We start from the raw sequence: 21,586 nt of genomic DNA on the forward strand, positions 1-21,586 counted from the left end.
TGTTTTCCCTCTCGCTGGCCCAGCATCATACAGCCTGCTGGCCGCGATGCTCCCGGTCCAGGCGGATTCTCCCACAGTCCCCCCCTTACGCGCCCCATGCCGGGCGCGGGGGAGGGTGCCGGCGGGCGGAGGGCTGTGTGTCTGGGCAGGGCCTCATGGTCCACGTGGTTACACTTCACGTTCTGACACACTGAGGTGCAGAGCAGGGGGCTCCTCTCGTGGTGGCGGTCCCCAGCGTGTCCCCCCCACACACCGTGATGAGGCCTGGCCCACGAAAGGATGGCTCTGGGCAGCCTTGTGTGAATTCCCCAGAGCAGGGTGGGCCTCGTCTCCCCACCTTGGTGGGCTTTCCTACCCTTGGCGCTGGGGGGTGGGGCCCGGCACCGAGGGGGAGAGGGAGGGGTCCTACCCTGCTTTGGGGGCCCAGCGCCCTGTCCAGCACCCACCGCCTGCCTGCTCCATCGTAGCTGCCAGAGGAAAAAGAGGCTTTTCTCCGGTGGGGTGGGAGCGCCGGCCAGCTCCCGCCTGACAATGAAGGCCATTGATGGTCTGGGGGAGGCGCTGCCTCTGGCCTCCCCTCCCCCCAGCTCCCGCGTTCCCAGCGCCACTCAGGCCAGGACCAGGCGCCTGTAACTGGATCCACGCACAGTCCCGGGGTGTGGCCTTGCAGGAGCCCAAGGTGCCAGGGCACCAGCTGCTGGGGGGTGCGCCCCAGGGTCTCTGCCCCTCATAGGAGCCTCCCCTTTCCCCCTCCTCCCCTTCCTGAGCGGGCTGGTCGGGAGCCAGGGCTCAGGCTTGAGTTACCCCCCCGGACCCCTCCCAGAGGGGCAGCTGGTTTTCTTTAAGCCAGTTGGTTTGGGACTTTTGGCTTCTGGCAACAGATGGTGGGCCCGAGTGGCCATTTTGCGTCCTCCCCGCCCGCCCTGCCCTAGCCACAGCCACAGATAAAGGCCTTCAGGGAGACAGATGCCTCCCAGGCCGTGAGGACAGGGGAGCAGTCCAGCTGCTGAGACACACAGACCCCAGCCCCCCAAACTGCCGGGCTTGGGGACAGGGCCTCTCTGGGGCCGACCCGCCCCCTTTCCCGGGTGCGCTTTGGTTTTGGCCCCTGGGGCAGGCGGGGGGTGGGGGGGGGGGAAGCTGGGCTGGCATTTGTTGGGGTCCCTGGAGTGAAGCCGGCCCCAGGAGCAGCCCCCACCGGTGGGCTCTGGGAGGCGGAGTGGCCCATGCCCGGCAGAGCCCTCCCTCCGCCCAGGTGGGAGGGGGCCCCGTCCACCCAGCACCCTGACCTGTGGGCCCAGTGTGGTCAGAGCTGCCTTCCCAGGCCCGCGGGCGGGGGCCGCGCCAGGGCACGCTCTGCCTCAGAGGCTTTGCCGCTGGGAAGAACACTGCCTGGCTGGTCCCAGGGCCGCCACGGAGCTGTCCCCTTGAGTGCGAGGCCACGCGGTGACCTCGAGGGGCAATTTATGGCCCAGCCTCTAGAAGCTGAACCACCAGGTGGTGGTGGGGGGGGGGGCAAGTGCTGCACCCTTTCCCACAGGGAACAGGGGAGACCAGGCCCGGGGGCGAGGGAGCCAGGGCCCCCCCGTCGCGGTTCCCCTTCTCCCGTCGTAACCTAAGCAGCGTGTACCCGGGGAGGGCGCCCATCCGGCCCGGGACTGCCGGAGCGCTGAGGTGGGTCCCTGGACCCTGGCTTCCCCAGCTGGGCAGTGGGTGCTTCTCCCTGCTGATGCTGTGGGGACACCTGCTGTAAAGACTCGATGCCCAAAGGGAAAAGCTTACGTGCGGGTGGAGGTGGGGTGCCAGCCAGCACGAGCCCCGTCCCCTAAGACCCCAACAGAATTTCACGCCGAAAAGAAAATGGGAAGCCAGACCACGTGTCTGCGTCCTCTCCCTCTGATCATATTGCCATCGAAAGAGGAGAAAGTCGGAGCCCTTTTATCACCCGATAACACATGTGCCTTCCAGAAAGGCTGGAGAGAAAAGAAGCAGACAAGCCCCCCCCAAAAAAACCAAAAGATTTCACAGGGCACCCATTCCCCTCCACCGAGCACGGCTGCACCTGGCCCGGGTGGCCCCTTCTGGGCAGCCCACCAAGCTACAGACAGGCGCCTGCGTGGGTTTTAAAGTCTAACCCAGGTCCCACAGAACTTTCTGGTCTGTAGCCCATTTCTTCAATTAACATAATCTTTTTTTTTTTTTTTAATGGAGGTGAAATTCGTTTAACATGAAGTTAACCACCCTAGGAGTTCCCGTCGTGGCTCAGTGGTTAACGAATCCGACTAGGAACCATGAGGTTGTGGGTTCGATCCCTGGCCTTGCTCCGTGGGTTAAGGATCCGGCGTTGCCGTGAGGCTGTGGTGTAGGTCGCAGACATGGCTCAGATCCCATGCTGCCGTGACTCTGGTGTAGGTCGGTGGCTGCAGCTCCGATTCGACCCCTAGCCTGGGAACCTCCATGTGCCGTGGGAGCGGCCCTAGAAAAGGCAAAAAGACAAAAAAAAAAAATGTACCACTTTCAAGGGTACAGTTCCGTGGTGTTTGGCACAACTGTGAGGTTGTGCAACTGCCACCCCGGTCGTCGTCCCTCGAGAGGCTGGTGCCTGGCTGTGCCTGCTGCCCAGGGTCGGGGAGCCGGGACTCACCCTGGCATGTCTCTTGCAGCTGCAGCGGAGCCTTTGCAGGACAGCGATGCCAGGCCCCCAACCCCTGCCTCAGCGCCCCCTGCAAGAATGCCGGGACATGCCACACGCTGGACCGCGGCGGTGTGGTGGACTACGCCTGCACCTGCCGCCTGGGCTTCTCAGGGCCGCTGTGCCTGACGCCCCGCGACAACGCCTGCCTCGCCAGCCCCTGCCTCAATGGTGGCACCTGTGACCTGCTTACACTCACCGAGTTCAAGTGTCGCTGCCCCCCAGGCTGGTCAGGTAAGGACACCCAAGGGCCCCCACTGGATCCTCAGCCCTCAAGAGGGCTGGGCAGGCCTGGTCCCCCCCGAGCTGCCCAGGTAGCCCAATGTGCTTGGCAGAGCCGGGCTCCCGTCTGTGCTGCTGGAACAGGGTCCCAGGCTGTGCTTGGGGTCCGTTAAGGTCAGGGTCTGTGACCTAGAAATCGCTCAGATCCCGCCCCCCCCACCGCCCTGAGGGTCCCTTTGCCCCTTTCCAGCCCTGGGGGTGGGGGGTTTCAGCTCGAGGGCCCCCACCCCTCCCTGCCTCTGTGAGAAAAGGGGATACCCCACCTGCTTCCTGCCAGGAGGGCACCAGTTTTATGAGCATGGGCTCGGGGAGTTTCCGTTGTGGCTCGGCAGGTTAAGAACCTGATTGCTATCCATGAGGATGCAGGTTAGATCCCTTGGTGGGTCAGGGATCCGGCGCTGCCTCAAGCTGCGGCATGGATCCCGCGTTGCTGTGGCTGTGGTGTAGGCTGGCAGCTGCAACTCCAATTGGACCCCTAGCTTGGGAATCTCCTTATGCCGTGGGTGCGGCCCTAAAAAGACAAAAAAAAAAAAAAAAAAAAAAGAGCCCAGGCTGTGGAGGAACAGCCTGGGTCAGTGCCCCCGTCCGCCCTGGATCCTGGGACAGCTACTCGGCCTCTAAGATGGTCGGGGTCCTGGGGTTCGAGGAGCTGGTGCCCTCTGCTCCATCCCCGCGGGCACCTCCTCCGCGGCACTCTCAGGGCAGCCTGGCGCCGGGGGCAGGAGGCTGCCTGACCCTCTCGCCCCCTCGCTCCCCAGGGAAGACTTGCCAGCAGGCCGACCCCTGCGCCTCCAACCCCTGTGCCAATGGCGGCCAGTGCCTGCCCTTCGAGGCCTCGTACATCTGCCGCTGCCCTCCCGGCTTCCACGGCCCCACCTGCAGGCAGGACATCAACGAGTGCAGCCAGAGTCCCGGGCCATGCCAACACGGGGGCACCTGCCACAACGAGCTGGGCTCCTACCGCTGTGCCTGCCGCGCCACCCACACCGGCCCCCACTGCGAGCTGCCCTACGTGCCCTGCAGCCCCTCCCCCTGCCAGAACGGGGGCACCTGCCGCCCCACGGGGGACACCACCCATGAGTGCGCTTGCCTGCCAGGTACTGCCCCACTGGCCCCCGTGGGTGGTGTGTTCGGGGGCAGCCCCCGCTTCCTCCGGCGGGTGGCTGGCGGGAACCAAGGCCACCGGAGGGAGGGCTGGGGGCGCCCAGTGTGGAGGGAGCGTGGGGCTCCGCCCTGGGTCATTCCTGTCCTCGCGGCCCCTGGCACCTGGTCCCTGCTCTGAGCGTCCTGGCGTGGTGGGCACCAGCCTTCTTCAAGCCACTCAGGAGTCCGTAGGCCCACGTACAAATTACGAAACTCCACCGCTGCAGGGGGCGCCCTTGCTTGTGTGGCCCTTGGGGCCTCCCCTGCTCCCCAGGGTGGGGACAGTGGGGCTGGGGCGGGCGGGTCACTTGCCCCCATGGTGGCCCTTCCTCCTGGCCCTGCCTGTCTCCCACGGGGGCTGGGGGGGAGTGACAGGCGGGCGGAGCGCCCACCATCCCTGAAGCAGCTCCTGTCCCTGTTGTGTGTCCCACACTTTCCGCTGTAGTTTTCATTTGAGTAAGTTTTGCTGCCGCGGATCTAAAATTAATGATAATGACGATAGGTCTGAGAGCCTCTAGTGCGGCAGCCGCACACAGCGGTTAGGCAGGAACCGGGAAGGGGCGGGGTTTCAGGAGAGGCAGGGGACGAGGAGCGGGGGCTGCTGGGGTTTGGGACCCACGGTCCGGCTGACCCAGGGGTGAACCCAGAGCTGCCCCAGCCCCTACGCTGCCCCTGCCAGCCCGGGACCTGCAAACAGGAAGTGCCCTGCCTGCCCGCTGTCCGCCAGGCCCCAGCCTCGACTCTGCAGCGGCCGCCTCTGAGTGCAGACAGCAGGCGCATGCATTTCCTGCATGTCACTGGGTGCTCCCCTCGCCACCTGCTGGCCCTGGCGCTGCTGGCCACCCGGCTGGGCCCCTGTGCCCTCCAGGGGCTGAAGGCAGAGCCCTCTTGCCAGGCCTGCTCCTGGGTTCTGGGTTCAGATGCCTTGCTGGTGGCTGCGGGACCTGGAGTCTGGCCACTTGGGTCAAGAGGGGCCGTGGTGAGGGCCACCCCACACATGGAGTGGGTGCTGGTGCCCCCGCCCCCACACACAGTGGGACTGGAGTTCGGGCTGGGGGGAGCTCGGAGGGAGGGGCAGTGATTAGTAACTGGCTGCAGCTTGGCCATTGCCAGGCGCACCTTTCTGGGTTGATTATTGAACCAGCGGGAGTTGGACAGATTAATAGCTAACTGGCTGGCCGCCGAGGCGGTACCGGGAGGTCGGCCAGGCTGGGGTGGGTCAGTGCCTCCGTTCCCGGGAAGCGGAGAGCTGTGTCTGCACGGCCCCCCGGGATGCCCCCCCCGCCCCCTGCCCCGGTCCCACCGTCTCCGGTCCCCAGCTTGGTCCCCAGGCCCAGTGCAGCCCCTGCAGAATGGGAAACTGGCTGCACACCGGGCGCTGCCGAGAGCCCGCTGCCCTCGGGCAGTGCCCACTTGTGGGAGAACGCCTTCCACCACAGAACCCCTAGAAGCCGTGCCCCCGCGTCCGTCTGCTCAGCCGCCCTTTGCAAGATGGTCCCTTGGGGAGGAACGCGTTGCCCATGGGCTTGGGTGTGCGGCATTCACAGGCGTGGCGGGGCAGGGCGTGGGGTGGGGATTCCAGCGGCTCCAAGGCGGTGGCAGGCCTCAGAGGGGCAGCTCCATCCAGAGCCGGGGGTCGCGGGTCCGGCCAGGAAGGTGTCAGAGCCCCAGGAGAGCGTGGTGGGGCCGGCGAGACGCAGCCCCTGCGGCCAGCCTCGTGGGGAGGCCTGAGCGGCCCTGGCTCCTCCCGCCCCAGGCTTTACCGGCCAGAACTGCGAGGAGAACATTGACGACTGTCCCGGCAACAGCTGCAAGAACGGAGGCGCCTGCGTCGACGGCGTGAACACTTACAACTGCCGCTGCCCGCCCGAGTGGACAGGTGCGTGCGCGGGCACCACCGCTGCTCGAGCCAATGCGCGTGGGTCTGGGGGGTGGAGGGCCGAGAGCCTGGCCAGGCCGGGAAAGGGGCCGGGACCCAGGACTGCCCCTCTGCCAGGGTCTGGTGGCCCCTCAGCTGTCAGCGGTCAGCAGTGACGTGGTGTCAGCAGGCTGTAGGCAGCCTGGAATCAGGTCCCCAGGTGTGAGCCCAGCTTGCCGGGCGGGACACGGGGACGCTGGCAGAGGGGACACGGGTCCTGGCCTCAGGGGCTCGCCGTCTGGAGAGGGCCGGACCTCAGGGGGCCTGTGCCCACAGACCAGCAAGACGAGAGCCCCCCAGCGCCAGGGGTGCAGGGGAAGGAGCCAGTCAGGCTGGCGGAGGGTGGAGGAGTCCACGAGGAAGGCTTCCCGGTGGAGGCGGCCCTGCGCCCCAAGGCGAGGGTCTCGGCTGTGGTTGAGGGGTTTGGAGGCGCCGCCTGGCTCAGGAGTGCCGACCCCGCAGGTCAGTACTGCACCGAGGACGTGGACGAGTGCCAGCTCATGCCCAACGCTTGCCAGAACGGCGGGACCTGCCACAACACCCACGGCAGCTACAACTGCGTGTGCGTCAACGGCTGGACGGGCGAGGACTGCAGCGAAAACATCGACGACTGCGCCAGTGCCGCCTGCTTCCACGGCGCCACCTGCCACGACCGCGTTGCCTCCTTCTACTGCGAGTGTCCCCACGGCCGCACAGGTGAGTGCCAAGGCCCGGAGAGGCGGGGCCTGCTGCCCTTGCTTGAGGGAGGGCCGGGGGCGGCGGGGACCTCGGTCGGCGCTCTCGGGTCAGCCTGGCAGCGAGGCCTCACGCAGACACAGACTGTGGCTTTTCAGGACCTGTAGGGATGACCCCAAAGGGGCCTTTCTGGAGTGAAGCGGGCAGTACAGGCGGGGGGTTGCCTGTGGTCGGGCCTGCTGGCCGTGAACCTCCCAGGGTTCCCGGACGCTCTGCAGCATTGTTGCCGTGTCACAGTGGCGGCCGCTCCCTGGGTTGGTGACCCCAGCTGTGGGCTCCCAGGCCGGGGGCAGTGCCCACTGACTGCCGCCACCCTGCCCAGGTCTGCTGTGCCACCTCAGTGACGCCTGCATCAGCAACCCCTGCAACGAGGGCTCCAACTGTGACACCAACCCCGTCAACGGCAAGGCCATCTGCACGTGCCCCTCGGGGTACACGGGGCCAGCCTGCAGTCAGGACGTGGACGAGTGCTCGCTGGGTACGCATGGCTGGGGCGCCGCCCGGGCTGTCCTGTCCTCGGGGTTCCTAGTCTGAGGGAGGCGGCCCGCCGCTGCTGCGGGGCACTGCCGGTCTGACAGAGGAGGTGGGCAGCCCCAGAGTGTTCCGGGCGAAGGGCTCCTGGAGCAGCCCCTCATCTGGTGCGCCCCGCAGGCGCCAACCCCTGCGAGCACGCAGGCAAGTGCATCAACACGCTGGGCTCCTTCGAGTGCCAGTGTCTGCAGGGCTACACTGGCCCGCGCTGCGAGATCGACGTGAACGAGTGTGTGTCGAACCCGTGTCAGAACGACGCCACCTGCCTGGACCAGATCGGGGAGTTCCAGTGCATCTGCATGCCGGGTATGCCTCCCCGGGGGCGCCGCCGGATGGTGGGGGCAGGGGACCCCCAGCGCCTGGCCCCCCGGCCTCCGCCCCGAGGCCCATGGGCACGGCAGACAGCATCCACGTCTGGGTGGCTGTCTGGGCCCCGGGAACAGGCGTGGAGGGCAGGCCGCCGCTTTCCGGGGCCGAGCCCTCGGCCGTGGGGGGCTGCTGCGGGTCCCCCGCAGCCCTGACCGCGCCCATCGCCCGCCAGGCTACGAGGGCGTGCACTGCGAGGTGAACACGGACGAGTGTGCCAGCAGCCCCTGCCTCCAGAACGGCCGCTGCTTGGACAAAATCAACGAGTTCCAGTGCGAGTGTCCCACAGGTGAGGCCCCGCCCGGCCTGGTCCCCCGGTGCCCGCTGTCCCAGAGGGCTGCTGCACAGGGGTGCCGGCCCCCCACCTTCCTGCTGTGCTCACTCAGGGTGGGGAGCCTGGGGCCTCGAGAGCCTCCTTCCTGCTGGATCTCCCCTGGGGCCTCGGCGGCCTGCAGTGGACACAATGGCCAGGAGGACGCAGGGAGCCCCGTGGGTGCCCGGGTCCGTCTGAGATGGGCCAGGGCCTCGGGCCGCGAGGTGCACCTCAGCTGTCCCAGACGCCAAGCGGGAAGCCCACTCGCCGCCCTGCGGGGCCGTGGTCATGGGAACCAGGCTCCGAGGGGAAGGGCCCTCCTGTGATGGGGGCGCCGGGGCTTGGACCTGAAGAGGGGGCGAGGGAGGGATGGGGGCGCCCGGCCCGAGGGCTTTCTGGGGAGCCCTCCCAGGCACTCGCGTCAGTGGCTGGGGCCATCACGCCCCACCCCTAGCCCACCTGTCTGAGCGCCCCCTCCCCACTGGGCCACAGGCTTCGCCGGGCACCTGTGCCAGTACGACGTGGATGAGTGTGCCAGCACGCCCTGCAAGAACGGCGCCAAGTGCCTGGATGGGCCCAACGCCTACACCTGCGTGTGCACAGAAGGTGAGGGCCAAGCGTGGGGAGCGGAGCCGGTGACCAGGGTCCCAGGGAGGGGACAGGTGGGAGCTGAGGCTAGGAGGTGACCCCTCAGTGGGGCCTCCTGTCCAGGCTCCAACGGCACGGCGAGGTTCCCATCAGGCCGCCTGGTCTTCTCCCACCCGAGCACCAGGGGCCCTGGGTCTGGCGGTGGGACAGGGACAGCTGTGTGCCCTGGGCCACCTTGAGTCCCCTGGACCCGCCCTGCAGGCTACACGGGGCCCCACTGCGAGGTGGACATCGACGAGTGCAGCCCCGACCCTTGTCACTACGGGTCCTGCAAGGACGGCGTCGCCACCTTCACCTGCCTGTGCCGGCCCGGCTACACCGGTCACCACTGCGAGACCAACGTCAATGAGTGCCACAGCCAGCCCTGCCGCCACGGGGGCACCTGCCAGGACCGCGACAATGCCTACCTCTGCTTCTGCCTCAAGGGGACCACAGGTGCCTCTGTGGGCTGAGGGGGGGGCGCCCAAGGATAGAGGGGAGGAGCTGACCGCCTGCCCCCCCGCCCAGGACCCAACTGTGAGATCAACCTGGACGACTGTGCCAGCAACCCCTGTGACTCGGGCACCTGTCTGGACAAGATCGACGGCTACGAGTGTGCGTGTGAGCCGGGCTACACGGGTGAGCCGCCTGGAGCAGGACAGCAGGGCTCTGTCCCCAGCCCTCCTCACGGCTTCGCCTCGGCTCAGGGTCACTGGGATAGGGCAGGTCTGGGGGCCCTGCCGGCGGGTTGGGGGGCCCTGCCATCCGAATGCCAGCCTTGGCTGACGGCAGCAGAGACCACGGAAGGACTGGGGCTTTGGCCGGGGCCAGGGCGGGCGTCCTCGAGCCGCTCGTTCCTGGTCAGAGCCGCCCTGCAGGCCAAGAGCAGAGCCAGGTGCCCAGGCCTGTTTAGTCCTGCTGCCACCCTCTGTGCTGAGCACGTCCAGGGCGTCCTGCGCCCCAGGTGCTGTCGGCCAGCTCTGCCCCCGGGGCCCCTGGGAGGAGGGCCCGTGTGGGTGCAAGTCGCGTGTGTGCAGAGCCCGCTGGCCGGGCCTGTGCCTCGGAGGACGTCGGCAGAGGGGTTTGGGGCGGAGACCCCTCCTGCGCTGCCGGCGGTGTCTGAGCCTGCCCCGCCCGCAGGGAGCATGTGCCACATCAACATTGACGAGTGCGCGGACAGCCCCTGCCACAACGGTGGCACCTGCGAGGACGGCATCAACGGCTTCACCTGCCGCTGCCCCGAGGGCTACCACGACCCCACCTGCCTGTCGGAGGTCAACGAGTGCAACAGCAACCCCTGTATCCACGGGGCCTGCCGGGACAGCCTCAACGGGTGCGCACAGGCCCCGGGAGGCAGCTGCGGGGGGTGAGGGGGCAGGCTGGGGAGGGGCCGCCACCAAGCTTCAGATGGGCTGTGGGGGGCCTGGGCCGAGCGGCTGGGTGCTCCCCCGGAGACGGATCCAGCCAGGCACATGCTCATCTCTGGCCCGTGCCCGGCGCTATCGGGGACCCCAGCGTGGGCTCAGGAAACACGTTTGTGCCAGGCAACGGCTGGCGATTCTTAGGCCTTGTGTCCAGTGAGAGGTGATTGTACGGTCTTTGTCCTGGTCCCTGAAATCACTCAGATCCGCAAAAGTAGAAGGAGCATCTGTTGTTGTTTGTAAGAGCCTTTGTGAGCACACCTGAGTTTAGGTGACGGAGGCTGCTGGGACCGCCTGACGATGAGGCTGGGTGCCGGGGAGCCTGGGACTGGGGGGCCCCGAGTCCCACCCCAGCCTCCAGGGACGGGGAGGGGCTGCAGCGGGAGTTAATCACTAACAGCCAGCGGGTTATGAGGGAAGCCTCCATAAAACCCTAACCGAGGGAGTTCAGAGCTGCCGGCTGGTGAGCCCAGGTGCGGGGCTGGGGCGGGGTGGGCCCTGGGCCTTCCCCATTCCTGGCTCCGTGCCACTCCTCAGGGGGCTGATCCTGATTTAAGCTTTTGTAATAAAACAAACCGCTAGTCCCGTAAGGAAGCTACCTTCGAGAGGGTTCTGAGCCGTTCTAGCCAGGTACGAGGAAGCGTCTGATTGGTAGCTGCTCACAGTGCAGGCGGCGGCCTGGGCCTCAGGGTTAGTGCCTGACCCCGGCCCAGCCTTGCAGGGCCCAGCCCCTCCCCTGTGGGGTCTGTGCTGGTTCTGGGTGGTTAGCGCAGGAACTGGGTTGTGGGTCAGCCAGCTGGGGTCCCCAGAGCTGGAGGACAGTTTGGTGTGGGGACCCCCCCCAGCCCCCCACGTGGTGTCAAGCGTTTTAGGGTGGAGGAGAGACAAGCTTCTGGCTTCTGACCCCCACTGCGTGCCCAGCACTGCTTTGTGCAAACAGGCCGTTGATGTAGGCCGGGACCTCACGGCCTCGTCTTGCACAGAGAAGGCAGGTGCTCTGTGCAAGGCCACACAGCAGCCGCCGAATGGTGGAGGGCCTTCCGACCACGGCCCTGCTCGGGGCGCTGTCCCACGTCGAGTTTAACGAGCCTCCTCTCTATCTCGGGCCAGGCGGGCTGTCGAGGAGTGGAGGGGACCCCAGGGGTCCGGGGGGACCGGTGCCCCCCTGCCGTCAGATCACGGGATGGCGCCTGCCGCCTCCCCCCTCCCCCCTCCCGGGCCACACCCGAGCCGCAGTGTGGTCGCGTCCGCAGGTACAAGTGCGACTGCGACCCCGGGTGGAGTGGCGCGAACTGTGACGTCAACAACGACGAGTGCGCGTCAAACCCCTGCGTCAACGGGGGCACCTGCAAGGACATGACTGGCGGCTACGTGTGCACCTGCCGCGAAGGCTTCAGCGGTGAGTGGCAGCTTCTGGAACAGAGCGGCCCCGGGGTGGGGCCTGGCCGGAGCCCCCGGGGGGCGGCCGCCCTGACTGCTGCCCCCTCTCCAGGCCCCAACTGCCAGACCAACGTCAACGAGTGTGCGTCCAGCCCCTGCTTGAACCAGGGCACGTGTATCGACGACGTGGCCGGATACACGTGCAACTGCCTCCTGCCCTACACAGGTGAGGGCGGGGCCTGGCAGGGGCTGGGCTGGCCTTGCTTAGCCGGCCTTCCCCAGGGTTCTGCTCTGTCCCTCGGGCCATCGCCCTGCAGGCGCCATTGCCGGCTAAGCACACAGAGACGCGGGGTGCCCGGGAGGGAGTTTAGCGTAAGGAGGCCCCCGCTGTTGTGTCTGAGGAGCCTGTCTGGAAGGTGACAAGGTGGAACCCTTGGCGGAGCTGGGAGCTGGGCCTGGGCCGTCAGCCTTCTCGGCCAGGAGTTCGTGCTGCTTGGGCCCGGGGGCCAGGCCACCCTCGCCGCCCACTGGCCAGGCTTGAGGGACGCCTTTGATGGCGGACCTCTTTGTGAGAAGGAACAAGGAGCCCACTGTTTGCAGCGAGAGTGGCGGCAGACGTGTCCCCAGGCGTCTCAGCCATGGCCTGGCCACGGGGGTCGCGGGATACGGTCCCCTCCTTGGACTTTCCCAGTGGTTAAAAGCAAACTCCGCGGCCACGGGGGAGTGGGCAGAGGGCGCTGCCCCTGGGATGGCTGTGGGCCCTGGAGGTCCCGCGAGGCCCCACCTGGCCCAGTGTGTGTGTGGGGGGTACGAGACTGTGGTTCTCATGACATCGGGCGGCCCATGGCCAGAGCAATGTTTTCCTTGACCGAAGCGGGGACCTGGACTCTCTCCTATGTCGGTGAGGAAACTCTCCCCTGGTGGCCGCCCAGGGCGCACCCGGGTCCCTTTCGGACGCGTCGACATCGGAGGCTGGCGGGCGGGAGGAGCTGCCCTGCGCTGACCTGCTTCCCGTCTGCCCGCTTCCTGCTTCCCTCTGCACAATTGTCGGAAACTCTGGCGAATTTCCTGGCAGCCCAGGTCGCTGTGGAAACCGATGGAAAGAAAGGCCCTGGACAATCGCAGCCGCAAGCTGGGGAGATAACGGGCTGCAGGGAGATAGCGCTTCCTGGCCGCCTCGGACTCAGCCCCCACGGGCTGTCAACAGGAAACCCCACGGAGGAAAAGTCACCCTGTGTGCACAGGCACAGGGTTCTAGCCAGAGTCCCGTCCCGTCCCAGGGCGCCGATGCTGCGCCCGACACGCCCCTGATAAGTAGGACATGCTTGGGGCTGAGGCTGGCACGTCCCCCGGCAGTGCTGCCATAGCCTTTGTCCAGTGGCCTCCGGCCATGAGCACTTGTGCCTTGACACCGAACCCCTGGGGTTAGCTCCCAGGCCCCCTGCTCTGGGCAGGGCCTTTGCCAGGCGAGGAGGGCGTGTGAGGCTGGGAGCAGGTGCTGGGCCTGCAATGCTGAGGCGGGGGCCGCATCCCGCTGCCTGGTGGGGGGCAGGCTTCCTCTGGTTTGTCTTCAGGTCCCGACCCAGCCGGGCGCCTCACGCGGGGTCCCGGGGCAGCACCAATACCCCCTCTGTAGGGCCAGCCTGACGTGCCTCGATGGGGAAGGACCAGCAGGTGCTGGCCACAGTGGCCTCTGTCAGTTGGCACCACGGGACACTGACCCTCTGGGCCGGGGCTCCCGGGGCTCCTCAGCTGTCCCTCTTCCCCTCAGGAACCACGTGTGAGGTGCTGCTGGCCCCGTGTGCCCCCGGACCCTGCAGAAATGGTGGCGAGTGCAAGGAGTCCGAGGACTACGAGAGCTTCTCCTGCGCCTGCCCCTCGGGCTGGCAGGGTGAGGCAGCACGGGCCGCGCTTGAGGCGCAGGGATGTGGTGGGGGGGGTGTTCCAGGGGCTCCGGCTCTAGAGCAAGTGGTAGTGAGCTCCCTGTCTTTGGAGACGAGCAAGCGGGCTGCAGAGCCGCCCGCCCAGGGGACCCCGAGCAGGAATGGGCCCTCCCGGCCTTGAGCACCTGTGTCCTTCTTGGCCCGGGACCCGGGACAGCGCGCCCGAGAGCCCTGCCTCCCAGGACACCCCAGCAGAGGCCCTGGGCCCGGGGGCAGCGCTGAGCCAAGGGCGCCTCCCCTCTTCCCGCAGGGCAGACCTGCGAGGTTGACGTCAACGAGTGTGTGAAGAGCCCGTGCCGCAGCGGCGCCTCCTGCCAGAACACGCACGGAGGCTACCGCTGCCACTGCCCGGCGGGCTACACGGGGCGCAACTGCGAGACGGACATCGACGACTGTCGGCCCAGTGAGTGGCCCGGCCGGTCTGCCCTCTGGGGCCCCCGCACTGTGTCCCCGGGCGGCATGGGGCAGGGCCTGGTCAGGGTTGGGTGGACAGTGGACAGGCAGCGCCTGGGTGCAGGGTTGGTTTGACACAGGCGGCGTTGGCCTGGGCCTGCCCGTTCAGGGGCCAGAGGAAGCGCTGGGCAGGTGGCTGCTATTGGTGCCGTGTCATCGAGGGCCTGTGGGGCCATTCGAGGCGGTTCCAGGTGACCCAGAGGCTCTGGGGCCAGCCTGTGGGGCTCCAGGCCCCTCCCAGCATCTCCGAGCCAGATTCCCCGCCCCGCTCCCGGTTCACAGAGCCCTGGGGTCCAGGGCTCACGGGGAAGGTGGTGACCACGGCCTTGCTCACTCTCAGTTAAGCCTGTGTGCTCTCCTCCGCCCTCGTGGCCTCGGGCCCTAAGCGTGAGAGATGGGGCGGGGCTCCGCCAGACCCCTCGGTTGCCGTGGGGGCGGGGCCCGGGGCCCTCCCTGCCTTGGTTGCCCTGGCGGCGGGGGTGGCGCCCGCCCCTCAGGCCCGGCCTCCTGTCGCCTCCCAGACCCGTGCCACAACGGGGGCTCCTGCACAGACGGCGTCAACACGGCCTTCTGCGACTGCCTGCCCGGCTTCCAGGGTGCCTTCTGCGAGGAGGACATCAACGAGTGTGCCAGCAACCCCTGCCACAATGGTGCCAACTGCACCGACTGTGTGGACAGCTACACCTGCACCTGCCCCACGGGCTTCAGCGGGATCCACTGTGAGAACAACACGCCCGACTGCACGGAGAGGTGTGTGGCAGCCGAGCGGGGTGGTCCCGGGCCTCGGGCCCGCGTGGGGAGGGGGCCTTGCCCACAGCGTCTTTGCAGCTGCGCACAGTGTGTGCCCGGCTGGCACTTGGGACCAGTCAGGTGCAGCCGGGTGTTGCTTGTTGCATGGCAGTGGCTCATCGTGTGGCAGTGGCAGTGTCACACATGCCATGTGACTTGGGAGCAGGACCCCTGGCAGCGTGTGCTGAAGAACTGGGGCGCCACCTCCTCTCAGACCTGCAACCACCTTCTTTCCTTATTCGCCTGGGCTGCCAGGGAGCTCGGCCTTAAACGCCCCCCGCCCCCCCCCCGGTTTCTGCCCTAGTTCTCGCCCGTGTGGTGTCTGCAGTTCCAGTTCTTCCCTTGCTCTGTCTCAACCCCTCCACCCTGCGTGTGTCACAAAGCTCCTCTCAGCATGAGCTATAAAACGTGGTCTGACGCCGTGTGGGGCCTGAGCTCCCTGGACCTGTGTTGGGGGCCTCCTGGGACCCAGCACTCACACTGGTCCCAGGGGAGGTCCTGGCATGGAGGCAGCTGCTGGGGCGGGTCCCCACCCCGCTCACCACCCGCGCTGCCCACCCCTCCAGCTCCTGCTTCAACGGCGGCACCTGCGTGGATGGCATCAATTCCTTTACCTGCCTGTGTCCACCTGGCTTCACGGGCAGCTACTGCCAGCATGACGTCAACGAGTGTGACTCGCGGCCCTGCCTGCACGGTGGCACCTGCCATGACAGCTATGGCGCCTACAAGTGTACCTGCCCTCAGGGCTACACTGGCCTCAACTGCCAGGTGAGTGAGGGGCGGGGGAGGGGCCGCGCAATGCAAGGTGCACCTGCTCCAGCCGGGTTCGCCTCCCGGGTTCCGCCGGGAGGGCAGACGGCGCGGTCTCGCGGCTCTGGGGGCCTGGGTTGCCAGGCTGGTGCCTGGGCCTGGGCTGTACTGAGGAGTGGGAGCTGGAGGTGGTGACTGGGGGCTCATGGAGCAAGAACGTGGGTGGGCTGATGTGGGGGGAGACAGCCGAAAGCCAGTGTCTTCATGGAAAAGCATGAGGAAGACTCGCGTAAAGCAGCCACTGTAGACGAGCGGTTTACTTGCGAGGAGAAGCGGCCTCAGGAAAGGCAGCAGGTGTCCCGCCTCACCGAGGGCCCGGAGCCTGAGACCCCCCGGCCCCGCCCGGCTGCTCCTGAGCGGGGACCTTGGGCCTCAGCTTCCCTTTCTGTAGGGTGGGGTCCCAAGCCCCTCGGGCCGAGGGTCTCTGGCGGGGGTGTGGCGCCAGGGGGGCTGGACCCCCGGGAGCTGGCCGGGTCAGGCAGCCTGAGCGAGTCTGCCCCTGCACCCCCAGAACCTCGTGCGCTGGTGCGACTCGTCGCCCTGCAAGAACGGCGGCGAGTGCTGGCAGGCCCAGACCCTGTACCGCTGCGAGTGCCACAGCGGCTGGACCGGCGTCTACTGCGACGTGCCCAGCGTCTCCTGTGAGGTGGCCGCCTGGCAGCAAGGTGAGCCACCGCGTCGTGCCCAGCGGGCGTCTGTCTCCCGAGGTCGGGAGGGGTGCTGTCCGGAGCCGGACGTGGCCCCGGGAGGAAGCCCGGGCCTCACGCTGTCCCCGCGCATCCCCGCAGGCATCAATGTTACCCACCTGTGCCGAAACGGAGGGCTCTGTGTGAACGCGGGCAACACGCACCATTGCCACTGCCAGGCGGGCTACACGGGCAGCTACTGTGAGGACCAGGTAGACGAGTGCTCGCCCAGCCCGTGCCAGAACGGGGCCACCTGCACCGACTACCCCGGCGGCTACTCCTGCGAGGTGGGGCCCGTCCCGGGTCAGGGCGGGCGTGCCGGGCGTGGGTGTCTGCAAGGGCCGGGCCCCGGGCTGGGAACACTAAACCCAGGGGACGTGTGCCCCTCTCAGACCCATTTTCCCGTGGGGGCTGGGGCGTCCGGCGTGACTGACAGGAGGAGTCCTTTCCAGGGACCCCTGGAAGGGGAAAATTCGCCGACAAGTGGGCAGGGTTTGCCCTCCCCCGTGTTTGCCCCGAGGTGCCCACCTCCATCCTAGGGAACACATCTAACCCCGAGCTTGGCCGAGGCCCCCAGTGGACCGGCGCCCTTCCCGGGGTCTGGGTCTGCAGCTGGGAGGAGCCCACGGCCTCGCTCTCAAGAAGGCACCCCTTCCTAGGGGCTGGGGCCGCGTCCCGGCCGCCCACTGAGCCACGGGCCTGGCCCCTCTGTCCCCCTGCAGTGCGTGGCTGGCTACCACGGGGTGAACTGCTCCGAGGAGGTCAACGAGTGCCTGTCCCAGCCCTGCCGGAATGGAGGCACCTGCATCGACCTCACCAACACCTACAAGTGCTCCTGCCCCCGGGGCACGCAGGGTAAGCGGGCAGTGCCCGGGCAGATGCAGCGCCGACCAGGAAGGGGCCGGGGCAGGGAGGCCGCGGGCGGTCGCTGGCGTCTGTCTCCCGGGCGCCTGTAATCCCATCCTGACCGCCGGCCGAGGGGAGCACGTTTGGGAGGAGCAGGGCTGGAGAGCAGGGGTCTGAGCCCACCTGGGCCCTGCAGGTGTGCACTGTGAGACCAACGTGGACGACTGCGACCCCCCCATCGACCCCGTCTCCCGGGGCCCCAAGTGCTTTAACAACGGCACCTGCGTGGACCAGGTGGGCGGCTACAGCTGCACCTGCCCGCCTGGCTTCGTGGGCGAGCGCTGTGAGGGCGACGTCAACGAGTGCCTGTCCAACCCCTGCGACCCCCGCGGTGCCCAGAACTGCGTGCAGCGCGTCAACGACTTCCACTGCGAGTGCCGCGCTGGCCACACCGGTGGGTGCCACCGGCCGGCCGGGGTGGGGAGGGGTGCCAGGCGGGGATCCGCCCTCACACCCGCTCTCGTCCCCAGGGCGCCGCTGCGAGTCCATCATCAACGGCTGCAAAGACAGGCCCTGCAAGAATGGGGGCACCTGCGCCGTGGCCGCCAACACCGCCCGCGGGTTCATCTGCAAATGCCCGGCAGTAAGCGGAGGGCCCTGTGCAGCTGGGAGGGCTCCCTGGTCTGAAGGCGGCAAGTCCGCGCCCTCGCTCGGGGCACCCGGCCCGCTGAGGTGGCCAGAGCCCCTGGGCCTGCGCACACCGGAGGGCAGAGGCCGGCCGGAGCATCTGGGCTCCGTCCTCCGCATTGTCCTTGAGGTCGTCTCTGTGGCGTTCGTAAGCTGCGCTTAGAGCGGTTCGTAGAGAAAAGGTGCCGGGGAGCCCCCCCCCACCCCCTCCCCCGTCAGCGTCTTGCCCTCCTCTGGCGCGTGGCTCCGGCTGATGACCAGCACTGAGACGTCGCGAAGGCCACTCCAGTGTTGTGCGTTGTGTGGGCTTGACACGCGTGCCGTGTCCTGTGTGCACCACTGCGTGTTGCGTGGAATTTCTCGGTGCCCTGAGAGGGCCCGTGCTCTGCCTGTGCCCCCTCCCTCCCAGCCCCTGGGAACCCCTGACCGTCTCACGTTGAAAGACTTGATATACAGGGCCACGCTGCCCGGGAAAAGGCTGCAGGCCCTTCTGGGTGGGGTGTGTGGTGCGCTGGCCGGGCCTGGGCGGGTCCCGTGCTGTCGGGGAAGCCAGCCCACCCTGACACCCGCTGTGCCCCTGTCCGCCAGGGCTTCGAGGGCGCCACGTGTGAGAATGACGCGCGCAGCTGCGGCAGCCTGCGATGCCTGAACGGCGGCACCTGCATCTCGGGCCCCCGCAGCCCCACCTGCCTGTGCCTGGGCCCCTTCACCGGCCCCGAGTGCCAGTTCCCGGCCAGCAGCCCCTGTGTGGGCGGCAACCCCTGCTACAACCAGGGCAGCTGCGAGCCCACGCCTGAGAGCCCCTTCTACCGCTGCCTGTGCCCCGCCAAGTTCAACGGGCTGCTGTGCCACATCCTGGACTACAGCTTCGAGGGCGGCGTGGGCCTCGACATCCCGCCACCACAGATCGAGGAGGCCTGCGAGCTCCCCGGGTGCCGCGAGGAGGCCGGCAACAAGGTCTGCAGCCTGCAGTGCAACAACCACGCCTGCGGCTGGGACGGCGGCGACTGCTCGCTCAACTTCAACGACCCCTGGCAGAACTGCACGCAGTCCCTGCAGTGCTGGAAGTACTTCAGCAACGGCCACTGCGACAGCCAGTGCAACTCGGCCGGCTGCCTCTTCGACGGCTTCGACTGCCAGCGCGCGGAAGGCCAGTGCAAGTGAGGAGGCCGCTCCTCCCCGCGGGGCCGGGCTCACGGAGCGGCCGTCCGCTCCCAGGTGGGGGCAGGGCGGGGCGGCAGGCGGCGGCCGGACCGGCCCGGGGTCTCGCAGGGCACGGGGCGGGGCGGGGCGGGGCTGGGGGCCGGCGCGGAGGGAGGCCTGACCCTCGCCCCGTGCCCGCAGCCCGCTGTACGACCAGTACTGCAAGGACCACTTCAGCGACGGGCACTGCGATCAGGGCTGCAACAGCGCCGAGTGCGAGTGGGACGGGCTGGACTGCGCGGAGCACGTGCCCGAGCGGCTGGCGGCGGGCACGCTGGTGCTGGTGGTGCTGATGCCCCCCGAGCAGCTGCGCAACCACTCCCTGCACTTTCTGCGCGAGCTCAGCCGCCTGCTGCACACCAACGTGGTCTTCAAGCGCGACGCCAGCGGGCAGCAGATGATCTTTCCCTACTACGGCCGCGAGGAGGAGCTGCACAAGCACCCCATCCGGCGCTCCGTGGCCGGCGGGGCCTCGCTGCTCCCGGGCGGCGGCGGCGGCGCAGGGAGCGGGCGGCGGCGCAGGGAGCTGGACCCCATGGATGTCCGCGGGTGCGAGCCCGGGCCTGCTGCCCTCGGGGCTGGCCCTGGGGGAGGCGGTGGGGAGGCCCGGGCCCTGGGACGGGCGGGGGCAGCAACAGCACTCCCCGCCACCAGCCCCCGCCCCAGGCTCTTGACGCCACGGCCACACCTGACTGAGGTCAGCTCTGGGGGGCCTTGGGCTCTAGAGGACTCTGTCCTGAGCCGAGGGCAGGGATGCTCGTGGGGCTCAGGGGACCACGGGGCCGGGGGCCGGCATGGGTACCAGCGCTGCCTGGCTGGGGCTGGTGCTGGACGTGGGGACGGGCCGGGCCCTGCCCACCTCCGGGGCTTTTCCCGTCCAGACCCTGCTCCCTGCCCCGGGTTCCGGGAGCCTCCCCTGCCCATCGGAACGATGCCACAGGGCCAGGGCTGTCCCTGGAGACGGCTCTCTGGGCGGACGCGGACTGGGCTGGGTTCTCATCCTCTGACCGGGTGCCCCCCCAGGTCCATCGTCTACCTGGAGATTGACAACCGGCAGTGCGTCCAGTCGTCCTCGCAGTGCTTCCAGAGCGCCACCGACGTGGCCGCCTTCCTGGGCGCGCTCGCCTCGCTGGGCAGCCTCAACATCCCCTACAAGATCGAGGCCGTGCAGAGTGAGTGGCCCGCCTGCTGTCCCAGCCACAGCCCCTCGGGACGAGTGGCCTGGGTTGGGAGGGGACCCCTGCGAGGGGCTGCGTCCCAGCCCCCCCCCCTTGTTCTGGGGCCTTTTGCCACCCACAGGGGCGTGTCACGCCGTCCAGGGTTTGGGAAGTGCTTTTCTGGCGTTTTCTGCCTGGCACGCTCCCCCACCCATAGTGCCAGCTGTCAGCGAGGCCGGCCCGGGGGAGCAGGCGCACCCACCAGAAAGTGGGAGCCCGTGTCTCTCCCCACCTCTTCCTCCTGATTTTTCTTTGTTGGGTATTATTTCAAAATCATTACAGCGTTTTTTTAAAGAGAGAGAGAGAGAGAGAGAGCAGAGAATTGATCGGTGTCATGTGAAGTGTTGAAGTTTGTATCCGGAAAATCCCCCTAAATCCTCTGTCTTAACAGCTCGATGCGAGTGCGGTGATTTGAAGTTGGTTAATCCTTTTCCCTTAAAGGAGAAAAAAGTAAACGCCGTCTCCAGATAGCCGGCTGGTGCAGGAGAGAATTTAGTGATCGTTTGCAATTCTGATTAATCGCGTAGAAAATGACCTTATTTTGGGGGGCGGGATGGAGGCTGGCGGGCGAGGAGGCGCCTGGCCGCCGAGCCAGTGCGCTGCCCCCGGCCGCCGGCCTGCCGTAGCGCTGCCTGATGTCCGGGCGCCCGCCCGCGGCCCCTGCGCCCGCAGGTGAGACGGTGGAGCCGCCCCCGCCTCCGCCGCTGCACTTCATGTACGTGGCCGTGGTCGCCTTCGTGCTGCTCTTCTTCGTGGGCTGCGGCGTGCTGCTGTCCCGGAAGCGCCGACGGCAGCATGGCCAGCTCTGGTTCCCCGAGGGCTTCAAGGTGTCGGAGGCCAGCAAGAAGAAGCGGCGGGAGCCCCTCGGCGAGGACTCGGTGGGCCTCAAGTGAGTGGCACAGCCGCTGGCGGCCTTGGCTTTCGGGAGGCGGGGCTGGACCCACGCCGAGCGCCCGCTGAGCGGTGGCCTCCGGGGCTTCCCGGCTCAGTCCCGCTTCCCTGACCCTCGCCCCCAGGCCCCTGAAGAACGCCTCGGATGGCGCCCTCATGGACGACAACCAGAACGAGTGGGGCGACGAGGACCTGGAGGCCAAAAAGTTCCGGGTGAGTCCGGGCCCCAGGGCCCCCCGCCCCCGCCCCACCCCGCCCGGGCCCCGTGGCACGTGGCTCTCGGCTTGACCCCCTCCGTAGTTCGAGGAGCCCGTGGTCCTCCCCGACCTGGACGACCAGACGGACCACCGGCAGTGGACCCAGCAGCACCTGGATGCCGCCGACCTGCGTGTGTCTGCCATGGCCCCCACGCCACCCCAGGGCGAGGCCGACGCCGACTGCATGGACGTCAACGTCCGAGGGCCTGGTAGGTGCGGCCCGTGCCCCACACCGCCCCAGGGGCTGCTGGCCAGGGTCACCTGGATGGGCTCCTTCTCGTTGGGCAGCCGGCCCTTCCCGGACCGCGTGAGCCACCGGCCTCGCTCCCCCGAGCTCGACTCCCAGGAGTCAGTCCCTGGAAGTTTAGCGGAGGCTCAGCTCGGCGGGCCGGGCGC

At 68.0% G+C, this 21,586-nt stretch overlaps 1 protein-coding gene across 1 annotated transcript in view; it reads left to right on the forward strand.

Annotated features, from left to right (window-relative positions):
* The window catches only part of NOTCH1 (notch 1), a 43,558-nt gene that overhangs the window by 15,993 nt on the left and 5,979 nt on the right, over window positions 1–21,586 (forward strand). Inside the window, exons 3-30 of the mRNA XM_021081037.1 lie at window positions 2,664–2,926; window positions 3,733–4,071; window positions 5,874–5,996; window positions 6,498–6,731; window positions 7,093–7,248; window positions 7,422–7,607; window positions 7,843–7,956; window positions 8,473–8,586; window positions 8,830–9,063; window positions 9,136–9,246; window positions 9,748–9,940; window positions 11,282–11,427; window positions 11,521–11,634; window positions 13,180–13,299; window positions 13,602–13,754; window positions 14,326–14,554; window positions 15,160–15,361; window positions 15,915–16,068; window positions 16,192–16,376; window positions 16,812–16,944; window positions 17,132–17,389; window positions 17,466–17,578; window positions 18,211–18,782; window positions 18,967–19,374; window positions 19,849–19,997; window positions 20,715–20,931; window positions 21,059–21,146; window positions 21,234–21,399. Of these exons, the coding sequence (XP_020936696.1) occupies window positions 2,664–2,926; window positions 3,733–4,071; window positions 5,874–5,996; window positions 6,498–6,731; window positions 7,093–7,248; window positions 7,422–7,607; window positions 7,843–7,956; window positions 8,473–8,586; window positions 8,830–9,063; window positions 9,136–9,246; window positions 9,748–9,940; window positions 11,282–11,427; window positions 11,521–11,634; window positions 13,180–13,299; window positions 13,602–13,754; window positions 14,326–14,554; window positions 15,160–15,361; window positions 15,915–16,068; window positions 16,192–16,376; window positions 16,812–16,944; window positions 17,132–17,389; window positions 17,466–17,578; window positions 18,211–18,782; window positions 18,967–19,374; window positions 19,849–19,997; window positions 20,715–20,931; window positions 21,059–21,146; window positions 21,234–21,399 (5,474 nt within the window). The remainder of the gene's footprint in view (window positions 1–2,663; window positions 2,927–3,732; window positions 4,072–5,873; window positions 5,997–6,497; window positions 6,732–7,092; window positions 7,249–7,421; window positions 7,608–7,842; window positions 7,957–8,472; window positions 8,587–8,829; window positions 9,064–9,135; window positions 9,247–9,747; window positions 9,941–11,281; window positions 11,428–11,520; window positions 11,635–13,179; window positions 13,300–13,601; window positions 13,755–14,325; window positions 14,555–15,159; window positions 15,362–15,914; window positions 16,069–16,191; window positions 16,377–16,811; window positions 16,945–17,131; window positions 17,390–17,465; window positions 17,579–18,210; window positions 18,783–18,966; window positions 19,375–19,848; window positions 19,998–20,714; window positions 20,932–21,058; window positions 21,147–21,233; window positions 21,400–21,586) is intronic.

This window comes from Sus scrofa, unplaced genomic scaffold (genome assembly GCF_000003025.6).
Source record: "Sus scrofa isolate TJ Tabasco breed Duroc unplaced genomic scaffold, Sscrofa11.1 Contig1206, whole genome shotgun sequence".
Classification (NCBI taxonomy): Eukaryota; Metazoa; Chordata; class Mammalia; order Artiodactyla; family Suidae; genus Sus; species Sus scrofa.